General features: G+C 41.8%; 1 protein-coding gene across 1 annotated transcript in view; it reads left to right on the top strand.

Annotated features, from left to right (window-relative positions):
* Positions 1-19,451, top strand: part of LOC132818217 (latent-transforming growth factor beta-binding protein 2-like) — a 437,178-nt gene that overhangs the window by 209,920 nt on the left and 207,807 nt on the right. The window contains exons 9-10 of the mRNA XM_060828998.1: positions 9,969-10,043; positions 18,525-18,647. Of these exons, the coding sequence (XP_060684981.1) occupies positions 9,969-10,043; positions 18,525-18,647 (198 nt within the window). The remainder of the gene's footprint in view (positions 1-9,968; positions 10,044-18,524; positions 18,648-19,451) is intronic.

Raw genomic sequence — 19,451 nt, forward strand, 5'->3', positions numbered from 1 at the left:
TTTCCAATTTCCACCTTGCTCTTCCTTACACCTGGTCCATATCTGACTCCTCCCCTCCCTTTCCTAACATCTCTATTTCCATTTCTGGGGCTAGGCTGACCACAATATCCATCACATACCAACTGACTCCCACAGTTACTTCGACTATACATCCTCACACCCTGCTTCTGGGAAAGATTCTATTTCATTGAAATATAAGACATAGGAGCAGAAATTAGGCCATTCAGCACATCAAATCTGCTCCACCTTCAATCATCTCTAATACGTTTCCCAACCCCATTGTACCGTTTTCTCTCCATATCTCTTGATCCCATTGATACTCAAGAACTTATCTATCTCAGTCTTAAGTATACTCAATGATCTGGCCTCCATGGCCTTCTGTGGCTGTAAATTCTCTCAGTTCCTCCACTGCAACTATTCCGATGATTCTGATAAGAGGACCTCCCAAATGTCCAGTAGTTCTGAAGAAGGGTGATTGGACCAGAAACATTACCTCTGCTTTCTCTTCACAGATGCTGCCAGACCTGATGAGATTTTCAGGCAATTTCTGGCTTTGTTCCCAAAAATGGGGGCAGGACCCCAAGTGTGGTTGTGAGCTGCAACTCTAGGGTCATGAGTTCTCAGATAGTAATGGCTGATGTGAAGCTCCGAATGAATTACAGCAGCCAGTCTTCTGCCCGAACCCTCCCCTATTGTTCTGGGAGGAGAGGCGATGGCATGGTGATATTATCGCTGGACTGTTAATCCAGAGAGCCAGGTAATGTTCTGGCAGCCCCAGTTCAAATCCCACCACTGCAGATGGTGGAATTTGAGTTCAATAAAAGTCTGGAGTTAAGATTCTAATGATGACCACAAATATATTGTCCCTTGATGGAAAAAACCCGTTTGGGTCATGAGTGTCCTTAAGAAAGGGAAACTGCCTTCCTTACCTGGTCTGGCCTACATGTGACTCCAGATTCACAATCATGTGGTTGACTCCTAACTGCTATCTAAGTAAGAAAATGGGTAATAAAAGTGCTATGAACCAGATTTGTTTTTGGGGTTCATACCTCAGGAAGGAGGTATTGGTCCTGGAGCAAGTCCAGAGGCGGTTCATAAGAATGATCGTAGGAATGAAAGGCTTAACACACGAGCAACATTTGAGGACTCTGAGAGTATATTCAATGGATGAGGGGCTGATCTGATTGAAACTTACAGAATACTGAACGGCCTGGAAAGAGTGGACATTGGGAAGATGTTTTCATTGGCAAGCGAGACTAGGACCCGAATAAAGGGAATACCTTTTAAGTTGGAGATAAGGAGAAATCCCTTTAGCCAGAGAGTGGTGAATCTGTAGAATTCATTGCCACAGAAAATTGTGGAGGCCAGGTCATTGTGTCTATTTAAAACAGAGATAGAAAAGTTTTTGATTGCCAAGGGGATCTAAGTTTACAGGGAGAAAATGGAAAAATGGGATTGATAAATCTGTTAGCCATGAATGAATGGCAAAACAGACTTGATGGGCTGAATGCTGTAATTCCTGCTCCTATGTCTAATGGTGTTATGTCTTACATCTTTTTCTGGCAATCAACAGTGGTTTCATGGTCATTGTTAGACTTCTAATTTCAGATATTTATTTAATTCAAATTCCACCATCTATCACAGCAAAATTCAAATCCATGTTTTAGGAATAATTACCAGGGTCTCTGGATTAAGTGTAGCGATAATACCACTAGGTCATTGCCACCACATAATTAGGGATGGGTAATAAATGCTGGCCTAGCCAGTGGTGCTTTCATTCTGTAAATTAATAATAGAACAGAAGAGGTCTTACAGTGCTGACTTGAGGGGTCCTAACAATTTTCAATCCTTGAAATTAGGTCACAGTGTGAGACGGAATAGGATTAAGTACTCTCACAGATGGAGTACAATTAGGATTCACCAGCAATGGAGGGAGATGTTTTTTAGGAGATACCTAGGAAACTGGGCAGGTATTCTCTGGAGTTTTATCTCTCACAATGTTTCCAGGACTTGACAGAGTGGATAAGATGTTTCCCTGGCTGGTGCATTTAAAACCGGGGCATGGTCTGCCTGTAAGAGGGAGGCTATTTCAGGCTGGGATGAAGAGAATTGTCTTCTGTTGGTGGTGGTGAAGCTTTGGAGTTCTCTACTGCAGAAGGCTGTTCAAGCTTACTCATTAAGCATGCTCAAGGCAAAAAACGATGGATTTCTGAAGTCTGTTGACATTACAGGATATAGAGATGGTACAGAACTATGATAGAAAGTTCGATGATCAGTCCATGAGCAGGTTCAGTGGACTGAGTGGCCTACTCTTATTCCTAATATATAGGAACATATAGAATGTTGCCAATATATGAAATATACTTCAATTTGTGTGTGGCACCACCTATTTGTGTAGGTTGTTCACCGCCCTTACTGCAGTGTAATTCTTGTAGAAAACATCTCTATGTATTAGGACATCTAATCCACTGTAGCAATATGCATCTGACACCTTGTGTTAGTGGGTAGTACTTCTTCACAGCTGAAAATATGTTGCTGGAAAAGCGCAGCAGGTCAGGCAGTATCCAAGGAACAGGAAATTCGACGTTTCGGGCATAAGCCCTTCATCAGGAAAGTACTTCTTCACAGCCAATATACTGTCTATATTCATCCCTTGATTGACTTTTGGCCATGCCTCATTATCTGAATGGTTATTGGAATTCATTGGTGAAAATGAGAAAACATGTGATTGTAGGTAATTTTAGGACATGAGATGCAATTAGTTATGTGGTTGTGGGCAGGGAATATGTTAAAGGTATGTGTAGTTCAGTTGACGAGAGGGTAGAATGATTGAACAGCTTCTGATTCAATCCATGTGGCAGTAGTAGCCAGATTAACCTGCATACTCAAGTAAATGAGTTTGAACAAGCTGATTCCTGAATTATGCTAATCTTATATATTTACGACCACAATGTTATTGCTTCCTGATGTCTGAGGTTTCTGGATCTTTGTTTAATACAGGCCTGACCCCTAGCTTTGTTCCACACTTGCAAATTGGAATCCTCATGTAATCAATTGCGTCTTACTAAAGGACAGAGACACCTCTTTGGGTTATCACTTATTATTTACCTCAGTTGGCAGATTTGAGAAGCAGTGCTTCCCAGGTTTCCATAATGTACTGTATCTGTACCATGGCTTTTTACCATTATAATCCAATGATCAAAATGAGATTCTGCAGCTATAATGTAGACTTGTCCTCATAAAACAGAAGAAAGCTGTTGCTAAATCTAGAGCCTCCTAGTGCATGGCAGTTCTGCTATAACGCAGTAATTCTGTTCTCGTGCAATCCTGTTATAAGAAAATCGTGTAATAGCAGCACCATTTAAACTAATGGCGCCGGAATCATGTTATAACCAACACCTGCTTTAAAAGTTCACACTTTTGAAACCGTGTCCTCAATTCATCAGTTGTGTTATCGCAAATTTGCATTAATGAAACATGCATTATAGCAGCACAACCTATATCCAGTAGTATCCAGGGTAAGATTATGCAAAAAAAAATTGTGACAGTCACAAAAACGTAAAAATGTAGAAAACCGAAAGATGTACAGAGAGTACAGGGGTGAACTGAAAGTGAAATTGGAAAGCAAAGAATATGAAAAAAGGCAAAATCAAGGAAAACACAAAGATGTTTTATCATGACATGTTGAGCAAGATGGTAACTAAGGTGAGGGTAAGAGATATGCAGGGTATGTATGAATGCAGAAAATGTGGCTAGGCTTCTTCATGAGTATTTTGCCTACAGAAAGTAGAAGGATGATACAGACATTCTCAGGAAAGAGGAGGAGTGTGTAATATTCAATGTAATATTCAATGTAATAAGTATCAAAGGCAAGACAGTAATGGAGGTGCTGACATTCTTGAAGGTAGATAAATATTCATGCTGCATAAATGCCTGGCAATGAACTTCTCCAGCAGCAGAGAATATAACCACACCCCATTGACGTACCATGGTATTATCACTGCTGAATCAACACCTTTGGGTAACTGTTGACCTGAAACTGAACTGGACTAACCCTATAAATACTATGGCCACAAGAGCTGGTCAGAAGTTCTGTCCACTATCTACAAGGTACAAGTCATGAGTGTGATGGAATACTCCCCACTTGCCTGATGGGTGCAGTTATGCCAACACTCAAGAAGTTTGATGTCATCCAGGATAACACAGCCTGCTTCATTGCAGCAGCATCTACAAATATAATTCCTTCTGCCAACAACATTCAATCACTGCAGTATATAACATCTACAAGATGCACTGCACAAAACCACTCATTTTTCTCAGACAGCACTTTCCAAACTCTTGATCCCTAATACTAGAAAGATAATGGCAGCAGATAAATGGAAGTTCTGTCATCTGCAACTTCCAATCAAAGCCACTCACTGTCCAGACTTGGAGACATATCGCCATCCCTCCAGTGTTGCTAGGTCAAAATTCTGGAACTCCCTCCCTTAACTACATTTTGGGGCACCTATACCAAGTGCATGGCAGCAATTCAAGAAGACAGCTCACTACCATCTTCTCAAGGGCAACTATGGATAGACAATAAATACTGGCTTTGCCAGTGGCACCCACATCTCTTTAATGAATAATTTGAGAAACAACAGGGCTAGATAGATTGTATCTAAAACATGTCATGGCAGCCATGATGGACGTTCTGAGTAACATTATTCAGTCCTCACTAGTGACAGACGAGGTGCCAGATGTCTGTGAAAATTGTACCTGTGGTTGAAAAGGGTGTAAGGGGTCTGTCAAATAATTATACCCAGGCAGTCTTACTTTGTTGGGAAAATTATTTGATACAACTCTGAGAGTCAGGATACATTGTCATGGAGAAAGACATGGCTTAACCCAAATACACAGTATTGGTTTGTAAGGAGAAGGTCATGTATTCATAACCCAAATTAACTTTTTGAAGAACTAACAGGGAAGTTTGATGAGGTAGTACAGTGCATGTTGACTGTATGGATTTTAGGAAGGCCTTTGACAAGGTTCTACACTGGAAATTGGTCAGAAAAGTAAAAGCACACGTGATACTAGGGAGTATAGTGCATTGAATCCAAATTTAGACCACCGATAGGAAGCAAAAGGTAATAGTTCATGAATGTTCTTGCAAATGGAATGTGGTTTCTGTGGTCTTCCACAAGACTTTGTGTGGTTCCCTTGCTGTTTGCTGTGTATATTTACTATTTAGATTCCAATGTGCGAGACACTATTGAGAAAGTTACAGTCACTACAAAATACAGTCATTTAAAATTAATTGTGAATAGTTGAATAGTTATCAACTCCAGAATAATATCGATGGCTTGGTTGAGTGGGAAGTAAAATGTCAAATGGAATTCAATCCCGAGAAGTCATTTGGGTGGGCAAATAAAAGTAGGGAAACATAATAAACAGAAGGATACTAAGGAACTAAGAGATCTTGGAGCACATGTCCACCAGTCCTTGAAGGTAGCAGGGCTGCTAGATAAGGTGGTAAAAAAAAATCTTTGAAACACTTTCCTTCATTGGATTATAATACAAAAGCATTTTTTTAAGAAAATGGAACTGTATAAAATGCAACAAATTAGAAGTCTGAGTCTCCACTTTACAGAAAGGACATGTTCGCTCCAAACAAAACACAGAGGAAACTTAGGAGGATGATGGCAGGGGTTGGAAATTGCAACCATGAGGAGTGTTTGGACATGTTAGAGTTTTTAATCCTTAAAACAGTGGAGGTCAAGAAGTGCAAAAGAATTAAGATAGAGTAGGCAGGACAGATCTGTTTTCAATAACAAAGTGTTGATTTCTGAGGGGCACAGATTTGAGGTGATTGGTAACAGGAGTAGAGGGGAGTTGAGGAAAAGCTTTTTCACTTAGAAGGTGATGGTTTCTGGAATGTGTGCTCCTTTTTGGTGATTTGTACAGAAGCACTCAACCTATTTACAAGGAACCTACACCTGAAGCATTTTAAGCCAAAGCAGCAAGTACTGGAAAGTCCTATTAGAATGGGCAGCTAGCCTTCCTTTCTTGGCCACAAGGGGCTGAATGGCCTCTTTCTGCACAGTAATCTTTCCATGGTTTCGAACTACTGTGGAGGAGGCTAGAGTTGAACATGCACTTTTAAAAATGGCACTAAGGTGAGTGGATGGGATCACAGAAATACAAAGGAACACAGGTTTCCACAGACCAAGTCATGACAGGGTAAAGATAAATTGGGGACATGTGAGTCATCTACTTTGGATTGAAGAAATATAAATATTCTAAATGAGACATGAGATTACACAATCTGGAGGAGCAAAGGGATTTGAGGTGGCTGATATTTAGATCACAATACGCAGAATAGTTTGTATATTCCAGGAACTGTGTTTTTTATATATACAAGGAGTTAAGGCATTCACCTTTCACTATTTATTTTAATGATATGGTGGATTTGACTCATACTTTGTCACGCGGCCATTTTCACAGGCGTCCCAACATTCACTCCTTGATTCTCGCCATAAGGTGAGGGTCGAAGGATTTGTTAAAGCCAGGCCCTGACGCATTGCTTTTAGCCTCAGGATCTCCACCTTGACATGCAAAGCCTTGGCTGCAATGGTCAAAGTTAAAGCCTCCATGATACATGACATATGAGGTTATGGTGCAGTCAAAGTCTCGGCTGCTAATGAAAGATGAGCAATGCTTAACAAATGCAACAGCTTATATCTTTGTGATGTTAGAATGAGCTGCTCATCTCACATGAATCTGACTTAACCAGAGCAATGTTGCAGCAAATATTGTCACAGTATGTGTGAATCCATTGACAAAATTGTCCTTATTTCCAGTGATGTAGCTATGTCAGTGTGCATAGTATGTTTTCTTCTTCCTCTCTGTCCCTCTGTCTGGTGAAGACCTAGGTTCCTCAGCTGGGTCGGCAGTTGGCCATGTTGGCATGGAAGACTTGGCCAGTCACCCTCTGGTGTCTTTTGGCCTCTTGGGCTGTGTCCTATTGAGAGTCTCTGCCCAGGTGGAGGCTCACTCCCCTCGGTTTGAGCTGGACGGGCCTTGACATCACAATTGGATCTCAGCTTGTATCCAGAAGCCACTGGGCATTCTGCTCAGCCTGTCTCCAAGGCTGCCACAATCCTCGTCGTGAAAACATACCAGAACTGTTACAATAGTGAATCACAAAGCTGCTATCGTGCAGAAAGAGGCCATTCAGCCCTTTGTCCCTTCATTAGTGACAATCTCCTGCCTTTCCCCCACATCCCTGCATACCACTTCCATCCAAATAATCATCCAATGGTCCTTTTGAACCTGCGTTCACCACATTCCCAGACAGTACATTCTGCTCCCTAACTACTCACTGTGTGGAAAAGCTTTTTCTCACATCACCCTTGCTTTGTTTACACTTCACTTTAAATCTATACCCTCTCATTCACTTTTTCACATGAATAGGAAACATTTAGAGGGATATGGGCCAAACGCAGTTTAGTTTGGGAAATCTGATTGGCATGGACGAGTTGGACCTATGGCTCTGAGTGGATCAACTTCTCCCTATGGGTCCATCCAGCCCGCTCTTAATTTTGGCCAATTCTATGAAATCTCCTCGAGCTGCCTCCTGGTGGTGGCATCCGGCTGAAGGAGATAGAAATGGCAGAACATGATCCTTTTAATGAGAAGAAAGATGGAGTAGTCAGTGAGAACAAGGGGAACACCATTGCTGTACTGGAAGTAGGAAGGGAAGAGCTGAAGGCAGGAGTGCCTCACTATTTGTAATCTAATCATTTTTAATCTAAAGACAAAGAAAGAAAGATGAATTACGAGTTCAAACTGTACCCATTTAAAAAATTCCCATACACAGACAGACACACAAAAAGACAAGACAAGACCAGAGTATTACGGGTGAGAATGGGAAAAGAAGTCAGCATGGCACAGTTCTGGCCCCAGTCCAGATCACAGATGTCAATGAGTTTTTTTTTTCTTTTGGGTTTGTTTCTCATTCTTCTGATTTTCTTTTTGCTAAAGATCCGAAGTTGGGGATGCACATTTACTCCATTTACTAACTGAGCAATCTGCCCTTTCCAACCTTTTGATGTTGAATTTATGGTTTTCCCGTCCAACATGGAAATTTGGAGAGTAGATTATTGAATAAGTGAGAATAGCTACCAGAAGATTTTCTGTTACTTCTCGATATAGAAAGGATCAAAAGAGATTGAGATGCTTCCTCTTTGCAGGACACAGACACGCGCAAACGTCACTCAGGAGCTAATCAGGTGTTTGTTACTATGCTGAACCCAAAACAGTTATAATGGAAAAGCCAATCAAAACACTGTTTCTGGGTAAATTCCACAGATTCACAACCCTTTGGGTGAAGATGTAGTCACTCATAAATCTGCTCCCCTTTATTTTGAGGCTATGCCCCCTAGTTTTAGTTTCACCCACCAGCAGAAACAACTTCCCTTATCTAGTCCCTTCATAATTTTAGGAGAGGTTGAATAGGTTGGGGCTGTTTTCCCTGGAGTGTCGGAGGCTAAGGGGTGACCTCACAGTGGTTTATAAAATCATGAGGGGCATAGATGCGATAAAAAGATAAGGTCTTTTCCCTGAGGTGGGGAAATCCAGAACTAGAGAGCATACATTTAAGGTGAGAGGGGAAGGATTTAAAAGACACCTAAGGGGCAACTTTTTCACATAGAGTGTGGCATATGTATGGAATGAGCTGCTAAAGGAAGTGGTGTAGACTGGTACAATTGCAACATTAAAAAGGCATCTGGGTGAGTATATGCATGGAAAGGGTTTAGAGGGATATGGGCCAAGTGGTAGTAAATGGGACTTTTAGTTTAGGAATTCTAGTCGGCTAAGACGAGTTGGACCAAAGGGTCTGTTTCCATGCTGTATATCTCTATGACTCTAAGATTCCCCCCCTCAATTTCAATGAGTATTGTGTATTTTGTAAATAAAGAAATTTATTGGAACTGCAGAAGTTAGGACTATATTTCCTCTTAGATAAAGCAGAAACAAAGATTAGATATACTTGGAATAGTAACAGTATTGATTTTGATTTGATTTTGACTGATTTATTGTAATCACATGTACCTAAGTACAATGAAAAGCTTTGTTTTGTGAGCAGTAAAGGCAGATCATATAAAACAAGGATATGCACATCCTAGGGTGCTCAGACAGAGCAAGGCATACCAGATAATGGCTGCACAGGACATTCACAAAGCAAGATCAACAATTATTTGAAGTTGGTCAGGTCCATTCAGCAGTCTAATAGCAGCAGGGAAGATGCTGTTCTTGAAACTGTTGATGCCTGTTCAAGGTTCTGTATCCTCTGCCTGATGGGAGAGGTTGTAGGAGAGCATTACTGAGGTGGGAGGGGTCTTTGACGTTGGCGGCCTTTCTGCGACAGGTTGGCTTCCATGATAGTCTGGGCTGTGCACATAACGGCCTGACGTTTCTTATGGCCCTGGGCAAAGCAGTTGCCGTTATGCACCCAGATCCTACCATAGGTGTAGGATCAAACTTTGACACCCAAAACTCATGGTGGACAAAATCCATAAGGGCAGCTGAACGAAAGGTTGTATTTATGGATCAATGTCTTTTTAGTAAGTTTGCTAACACTTTTCATTCTGAGAATAATTTAAGAAATATTCAAAAGTTTTGCATGTTCCTTTAATGCTGACAAATTACTTTCAAACTTCTGCTGCAACTTATAGATAACTTCAGTTCTGAAATAAATTGTCTAAATCTGCTCTATAGATTTTGCTGTGTGCTACATTTTGCAGGGCAAATTTTACACACTTCTAGCACTGGCTGAGAGTCTTTATTGATGGAAGTATAGATCACGAATAGCCCATTGATCACAATATCACCAATCAGGCAATTTATACTTCTGTCCACCAAAGTTCTGGATAATATTGACTCATATAGTAACAATCATAATGATGGATTATTTCTCTATCTCTTAGAATATCCCAAGATACAGAATGGCCAGGTTGAATGTCCTCTGGGCTATAAAAAAATGAACCAGACAAGTTGTCAAGGTGAGTGATAAAGAGTTAAAAGATGACATGTCTTATGGTTTTAGACAATGTAGGAATGAGTGCAATTCCATGTCCCACTGTTAAGTGAGGCAGTACATAGAGAATCATAACATAGTTGATGATTAAATTGAATCATAGAATGGTTACATCAGAGAAGACAGCCAATCAGCCTGACTTGTCTCTGTAAGAGTAGCTCTTCTGCTCCCAATTTCCTGGCTGTTCCCAACATCCTTGCAGATTTAAAAAAACATTTTGTTTCTTCAGGTAATTATCGAATTCTTCTCTAAAAGACAAAAATGGTTGTATCCTGTACTTTTTGGGAGATCCGAAATAACTGCTGCAAAATGATTTTTTTTTTCTTTATGCCATAGTTATTCCTTTTGTCAATCATCTTGAGTCAGTTTCCTTTAGTTTTTGACTCTTTTGTCACCAGGAACAATTTCTGTCCAGCCATTCTGGCCAGGTTTCTCTAGATTTGAACATCTCAACCAAATCACCTTTCCACTTTCTTACCTCTAAGAACAAATCCCAACCATCCCATACAAAATAATAATATTGCAAATGGCAATGAGCTGAAATGAAAACACAAAATGCTGAAGATCATCAGCCAATCAAGTAACATAGGGTTAGGGTTAGCCGAGATCTCAGTTATCCATTAAAGTGTTGAAACATCTGAGCCCCAGTGAACCAAATACTTGGTAGATTGCTCTGTCTCACTGATAGAGGCTGACAATTGCATCATGTTTAATTAAAGAAGTTTCACGTGCTTACAGTTCCTGCTACTGTTATTTTAAAATGCGACATCTGATATTTTTTCTCTCTTTCTCAGATGTAGGATGCTAGTAGACATGAAGAAGAATGCTTTATCCAATCAGACTCCATAGATTTGAACTCTTTTCTAAGTAGTCATTAAGATAGAATGTGAACCCACTTGATTGACTTTCCCAAAACACTTTAAACTGTGGGAACATGGCCCTTTCTCCTTTGTTTTCCCAAAATAAGCAGCTAAGCAACTCAGACCAGATAAGTTATGTATTTTCCTTGTTATAGTGGTATTAGAATCACCAGAATTGAAATTGGTTAGTTTGAGAGAGGGTGGAATGGAGTGGAGTTCCTGCCCCCAGTTGTAGTTTAGAATCTGATTGGCAATGTGTGTATGTATGCCAGATTCAGACAGGACTGGGTTTCATGAACGTGGCTTTCAGTGATCAGATTGCTTACTATTATTTAAGAATGACACACATTCTAATGGCCAGTTGGATGAGATATTGGAGCCTGTTGGGAAAGTGTTTCCATTGCTAGGAGAGACTAGGACCAAGGGCACAACTTTAGAGTAAAGGGAAGACCTTTTAGAATGGAGATAAAGTGAAATTTCTTCAGCCAGAGAGTGGTGAATCTATGGAATTCATTGCCACAGAAGGTTGTGGAGACCAGGTCATTGAGTATATTTAAGACTGAGATAGATAGGTTCTTGACTTTCAAAGGAATCAAGGGTTATGGGGAGAAAGTGGGAGAATGCGGTTGAGAAACTTCTCTGCTAGGATTGAATGGTGGAGCAGAATCAATGAGCTGAATGGCCTACTTTCTGCTCCTATGTCTTGGTCTTATGGTTGGATTGGTATCTAGAGAATATAACCCATCAAGAATTCAGTGTTTTGGGGGGTGAACGGTTGGGATTCCCAGGACGTGGAGAGGTTGCAGAAGTACCTACATCCTAATGAAATCCAGGATCCTCTATAAAAAAAGCAGGACAAATCCAATCCAGTCAATTCCCGCTCCATTAGCCTAATCTCGATCATCAGTAAAGTAGTGGAAGATGTTATCAACAGTGCTATTACCTGCTCAGCAATAACCTGCTCAGTGACACCCAGTTTGGGTTCTGCCAGGGCCACTCAGCTCCTGACCCCATTACAGTCTTGGTTCAAAGGAGCTGAAATGTCAGGGGGTTAGCTCTCCCAATGTTTAAAATAATACCTGGCACATAGGAAGATGGTTGTAGTTGGTGAAAGCCAGTCCTCTCAGCTTCTGGACATCTCGACAGGAGTTCCTTAGGGTTGGGTCCGAGGCCCAATCATCTTTGGCTGCTTCATCCATCATAAAGTCAGAAGTGGGGATGTTCACAAATGATTACATATTGTTCAACACCATTTGTGACTCCTCAGATACAGAAGTATCAAGATGTAGCAAGATCTGGATGATATCCACGCTTGGGCTGATAAGTGATAGGTAATATTTGCATCACACAAACGCCAGGCTATGACCATCACCAATAAAAGACATGACCGCCCCTTGATATTCAATGGTGTTACTGTCACTGAATCCCCCACCATTAGCATCCAGGACGTTACCTTGACCAGAAATGCAACTGGACTAACAACATAAACATAGTGGCTACAAGAGCATGTCAGAGGCTAGGAATACTCTCCACTCGACTCCCTAAAAACTGGCCACTATCTACAAGGCACAATTCAGGAGTATGATGGAATACTGTCCACTTGCCTGGATGGGTATGGCCCCAGCAACACTCAAGCCTGACACCATGCAGGACAAAGCAGTCCACTTGATTGGCACCATACCCGTAAGGTGCTTACGGCATCTTTACCTTCTCTTGCTTCCCTTCTGCCTTGCCCCCTCAAAAAGACAGGTTTCTAAGGTGGTTAAGGCTGAGGACTGGTAACCTATGTAGTTTGTTTCTTAAACACCAATAAATTTATGAATGTGCTCTTGCATTTCTAATGGATGTCAGCTGGTCCACTTCTGTGCCTCAAACGGCATTTATTTTTCTCTCTTTTCTCGCTACACTCTAAGTAAATGTCAACTCCTCGCTGGCAGCATTTGACTTAATGCAAGGCTGGGCTTTAAAGATAGCACTGGTGCTGGGAATCCCAGCATATCCCACAGTGGGAAGTGCTCCTTCCTCTGGTGAGAGTGTATCTAGGATGAGAGAGGTACCACAGAGGCATGGTTCATTATTGATAGGTTGCTTTCAGATAACAATGTGAGAAATTTCTCTGGGGGTCAGACACAGAAACCCTCCGTGAAAGTCCCCGGAATTAATACAGAGTGAACTTTATCAGAATTCAGCTCTGTTTCTAGAAGTTGTACAAAATGTAGAAGCTGCTGATGAGCACTATTGTAATTTATTACTTACCTCCACACAATTTGCAACACTTCCAAGTTTTGTGCACTCTGTAAGTTTTAGAATTGTGCCCTGCACTTCCAAGTCTCCATAATCAACGCAGATCAAGAAAAGCGGTGATCCCAATCCAGATTACTGAGGAAACTTCACTGTGTACATTAAGCTAGTCTGAAAAGCAACAACTCATCTCTGTCCTCCACCTCCTGTCACTTGGCCATCTTCACAACCATGCTCTATTTTTATTCAACAAGCTTTAATTTTGTCAAACTTTTTATGTAACAAGGGTATTAGAAGTGATTGAGTGGACCAGACTATCATGGAGGCAGCAGTCCCTTTGGAATGCTTATACTTGCATAAATAAATTCAGTGACTTGTTGGTTAATAATTATAGCGTTATAAACCTTGCAGAGTGTTTAATGAATGAATCCAAACTGAAGACCCATTAATATGGACGCCTCAGGAATTCACTTAGGGATGTTGGCATTGAAATAAAGGGGAAATTAGGCTTCACATCTGCATTTTAAATATCGGTGTGAGGTATTAATAACTATGTAATTGAATCCTGAACACAAACTTCAGAATAAGGTAGCAAGGGAGAGGAAAGGGCTGTCTACTCCTCTCAACCATGCACACTCTGTGATCAGCCCTGAGAGAATGGGCTTTAAATCCATTAAGTAAAGATTACACACTGTAGAATCTCAAATGGAACTTTAACCACATATCCAGTACTGTCCTTTTCTACATTGAGATTTAACCTGTTTACTGCAAATGAAAATTGTGAATGGTTAGCTGTCCAGTTAATTTATAGGTTATGATTTTACTATTAGTTCTGCCCACTGTATCACAAAGAGTCATACATGTCTACAGCACAGGACCATCACGTTCACTCCAGTCACCTAACTATTCCAATCCTATTTCCCAGCACTTAGCCCATAGCCTTGTATGGAGAAAGTGAGGACTGCAGATGCTGGAGATCAGAATCAAGAATGTGGTGCTGGAAAAGCACAGCTGGTCAGGCAGCACCCGAGGAGCAGGAGAATCAATGTTTCAGGCAAGAGTCATTTTGTGATGAAGGGCTCTTGCCCGATACATCGACTCTCCTGTTCTTCAGATGTTGCCTGACCAGCTGTGCTTTTCCAGCACCACATTCTTGATTCTGATCTCTAGCATCTGCAGTCCTGACTTTCTCCATACAAGGCTATGGGCTAACATGGAAACAGTCCCTCTCGCCCTTGTATGCCTTGACCTTGCAGATGCACATCTGAAGGCTTATTAAATGCTATGAAGCTTTCTGCCTGTACCACCCTGATAGACAATGAGCTCCAGATTCTCACCACCCTTAGGGTGAAAAGATTTTTCCTCACGTTCCCTCTAAAGCTCCTGCTCCTTACCTTAAACCTGTGCCCCCAGTCACTGATCACTCCATCAAGGGGAAAAGTTTCTTCCTGTCTACCCTACCGAAATTTTATACAGCTCATCATTATAGGCTCTTGTTGCTTTAATAAAAAAACAACTTCAGTCTATCCAATCTCTCTTTATCAGCTCTGAAACTTCTCATATAGAGTCATATAGATGTACAACATGGAAACACACCCTTCGGTCCAACATGTCCATGCCGACCAGATATCCCAACCTAATCTAGTCTCATTTGCCCATATCCCTCTAAACTCTTCCCCTTCATTTACCTTTTAAATGCTGTAATTGTACCAGCCTTCACCACTTCCTCTGGCAGCCCATCCTATAGGTATCCATTCTATAGGATTCCTGATGAAGGGCTCTGGCCCGAAACGTTGAATTTCCTGTTCCTTGGATGCTGCCTAACCTGCTGTGCTTTAACCAGCAACACATTTTCAGCCCATTCTATACACATACCACGCTCTATGTAAAAAAGTTGCCCCTTAGGTCCCTTTTATACCTTTCCCCTCTCACCCTAAACCTTGCCATTTAGTTCTGGACTCACCTACCCCAGGGAAAATGCCTTGTGTATTTATTCTATTCATGCCCTTCATGATGTTATAATCCTCTATAAGGTCATTGCTCAGCTTCTGACCCTCCAGGGAAAACAGCCCCAGCCTGTTCATCCTTTCCCTATGACTCAAATCCTCCAACCCTGGCAGCATTCTTGTAAGTCTTTTTTTCACAACATCCTTCCAATAGGAAGGAGACCAGAATTGCACGCAATATTCCAATAGTGGCCTAACCAATGTCCTGTACAGCCGCAACATGACCTCCCAACTCCTGTACTCAATACTCTGACCAATAAAGGTAAGCATACCAAATGCTGCCTTCATGATCCTATCTACCTGCAACTCTACTTTCAGGCAACTATGAACCTGCACTCTAAGGTCTCTTTGTTCAACAACACTCCCTAGGACCTTACCATTAAATATATAAGTTCTGCTCTGATTTACTTTTCCAAAATGCAACACCTCGCATTTATCTAAATTAAACTCCATCTGCTATCCCTCAGCCCATTGGCCCATCTGATCAAGATTCTGGGGTAACCTTCTTCGCTGTCCACTACACTTCCAATTTTGGTGTCATCTGCAAACTTACTAACTATACCTCCTATGTTAACATCCAAACCATTTATATAAATGACAAAAAATAGTGGGCCCAGCACCGGCCCTTGTGACACACCACTGGTCACAGGCCTCCAGTCTGAAAAACAACCCTCCACCACCACCCTCTGTGTTCTACCTTTGAGCCAGTTCTGTATCCAAATGGCTAGTTCTCCCTGCATTCCATGAGATCTAACCTTGCTAACCAGTGTCCCATGCGAACCTTATCGAATACCTTACTGAAGTCTGTATAGTTCACGTCCACTGCTCTGCCCTCATCAATCCTCTTTGCTACTTCCTCAAAAAAGTCAACCAAGTTCATGAAACATGATTTTCCACGCACAAAGCCAAGCTGACTATCCTTAAACAGTCCTTGCCTTTCCAAATATATGTAAATCCTGTCCCTCAGGATTCCCTCCAACAACATCAGGCTCACCATGTTGATGGAGGTCTACAGTTTCCTGGCTTGTCCTTACCACCTTGTTAAATAGTGACACCACGTTAGCCAACCTCCAGTCTTCTGGCACCCCACCTGTGACTATTGATGATACAAATATCTCAGCAAGGGGCCCAGCAATCACTTCCCTAGCTTCCCACAGAGTTCTAGGGTACACCTGATTAGACCCTGGGGATTTATCCACTTTTATGTGTTTCAAGACATCCAGTTCCTCCTCCTCTGTCATATGGGCATTTTTCAAGATGTCACCATCTACTTCCTCAGATCCTACACCTTCCATGGCCTTTTCCACAGTAAACACTGATGCAGAATGCTCATTTAGTATCTCCCCCATCTCCTGCGGCTCCACACAAAGGGCGCCTTGCTGATCTTTGAGGGGCTCTATTCTCTCCTGGGTTACCCTTTTGTCCTTAATATATTTATAAAAGCCCTTTGGATTTTCCTTAACCCTATTTGCCAAAGCTATCTCATGCCCCCTTTTTGGCCTCCTGATTTCCCTCTTAAGTATACTCCTACTGCCTTTATACTCTTCTAAGGATTAGATCAGACAGCATGTTTTCCTTTATATTTCCCTTTATGTTCTGCTTCTCCACACCTTGATTTGAAAATATCAGACAATATTGATGATTAACCTCTCTGTCTGTGTGGTTGATTGCTGATGAGCAACAAAAGGCAGTTGTGATTCAGGCAAGGTGGAGCAAAGCATCGGGGTTAGATATTTCATGTTCAGCTAAACTGCTTGACTATCCATGGCATTTACGTAGCCTGGTGAGATCTGATCAAACAAATTCAAGTCTGGCTGTAAAATAGAAGTGTTGGCTAGTTTGTTTGAGAATCGACGTTTTGGGCAAAAGCCCTTCATCAGGAATGAAGGGAGGGAGGCTCCGGGGTGGAGAGATAAATGGGAGGGGGTTGGGGCTCGGGAGAAGGTAGCAAAGAGTACACTTGATGGATGGAGGTGGGGATATAGGTGATAGGTCAAAGAGGAGGGCGGAGCGGATGGATAGGAAGGAAGATTGGCAGGTAGGACAGGTCATGAGGATGGTGCTGACCTGGAAGGTTGGAACTGGGGTAAGGTGGGGGGAGGAGAAATGAGGAAACTGGAGATGTCCACATTGTTGCCCTGGGGTTGAAGTGTTCTGAGGCAGAAGATGAGGCGTTCTTCCTCCAGGTGGTGAGGGAGTGGCGGTGGAGGAGTCTCAGCACTTGCATGTCCTTGGCAGAGTGGGAGGGCGAGTTGAAATGTTGGGCCATGGGGTGGTGGGGTTGATTGGTGTGGGAGTCCCAGAGATGCTCCCTAAAGTGTTTTTGCCCAAAACGTCAATTTTCCTGCTCCTCAGATGCTGCCTGACCTGCAGTGCTTTTCCAGACTCTAATCTAGACTCTGGTTTCCAGCATCTGCAGTCTCTACTTTTGCCCAGTTTGTTTGAGATTCAAGTGCACTTATCCTATTTTAAAAGTCTTTAGTAGAAAGGAACTGAAAAGTTACTGGTAAATGAGTACGACACTCACTCAGCCTTCATTGCTCACAATGTGGAAATGATGTGTAGACTGGGTGTGCATTTCGCAGAACACCTACATTCTGCCTGCAAAAAAGATCCTGAACATCCAATTGCCTGCCACTTCAACACACCACCTTGTTCCCTGGCCAACATCTCTGTCTCAGGCTTGCTGCAGTGTTCAAGTGAAGCTCAGAACAAGCTGGAAGGACAGCACTTTATTTTTCCCCTTGAGAACTCCATAGCCTTCTGGAACTCAATATTGAGTTCAACAATTTTCTCCTTACCCCAACCCCCGCACACTTGGCCTTGTTATCACATGGTCTGCTACTACACACAGCCAATTGTCAGCCACTCGTTGTCCCCATTAGTAGCTGTTTATTCTCCCAGGCTGATCACTTTCCACTCCTTTGTCTGTCCAACTGTTCCTGCCTCCCTTTGGAATCTACCTCCATGTATTGTTTATTCCTTAACCCATTTTTTTATTTGCAAAGCCTTATATTTAATCGCTGATTGATTGTCTGAGGATGGGAGGTGGCTGCAGAGCTGAAAGTCTTCTGGTTCTCTGTCTCCTCTCTTGCAAACCTTTCAACTGCACTTCTGGAGGGTGACAGATGAAAAGAGAGAGGAACACTTTCTTCCCTTACTCACCAAACTCTCAGATCTACACTCTGCTCCATTGCACTGCTGTTCATTCAGTGTCTTCGAGTTTGCATTTTGCAGAGATTTATTAATCCAATATAATTTGTTACATAGTTTTCTCTTAAGTTACCTTGAGATGTATCCTTATGTGCTCAACAACATGGTCCATTTTCTTAATCTCAGATATCAACGAATGCCTGATGTCAGGAATGTGTCAGAATGCTAACTGTTTGAACACCAGAGGTAGCTACAGATGTACGTGTAAACCTGGGTATATGATGGATACATCAAGGAGCCACTGCATCTGTAAGTGATAATCTGATGATTCTATGCTGTATATATCAGTGACATTTCTGGATGCAGTTAAGGCAGGCAGATCTTAACCTTCACCACATTGTCATCCAGTTTTCATAATGCATAGAATGTTAAAAAGATCAAACATCTGTGAAAATATTACTAGAAAATATTTTGTGAATATGGTTTCAAATATGTTGTGTTTGATATATTTGTCCTTAATACAAAGCTTAAGGCCTAGAAATATCAATGCAGGAGGAACATAAGGCCCATTTGTTCTCAGGTGAGACTGGAATATTGATAAGAATCCAGCTCTATGAGGTGGACATCAGGAGTTCCAGTTGGAATACTGTGCAAGTTGAAGACCATTCAATGTCTGAAATTCTCCAGCCCTTCAATGCTTCAGGAGTATAGAAAAGGTGGGAAGTCAAGATTTCAAACTGTCAAGGTACTTCTTGGTCTACTTGGCAGCCTTTATGCAAATACCACCATTATTCCATAATTTAGGATGGGAGTTCTGAACATTGATGTGGCACTTTCTGTGGGTTCAGACTTGTATTCATACCAGTGGAACAAGGCCCTCAGATTGACAGGACCACTTCTGCATTTGTACGAGTATATATTCTGTCCAATAATGAATCCATCCATAAAACCTTTAGAATAAACTGTGCAATCCAGTGCTAAAGTTTCCAAAACGTACTTGATTTTTTGTGGCAGCTAATCTCAAGTGCTGCATGGCTTGTCACTGACTCTGTGAGCCAGCACGTTTTTTAGATTACTTACAGTGTGGAAACAGGCCCTTCGGCCCAACAAGTC

Source organism: Hemiscyllium ocellatum, chromosome 8, assembly GCF_020745735.1.
Source record: "Hemiscyllium ocellatum isolate sHemOce1 chromosome 8, sHemOce1.pat.X.cur, whole genome shotgun sequence".
Taxonomy (NCBI): Eukaryota; Metazoa; Chordata; class Chondrichthyes; order Orectolobiformes; family Hemiscylliidae; genus Hemiscyllium; species Hemiscyllium ocellatum.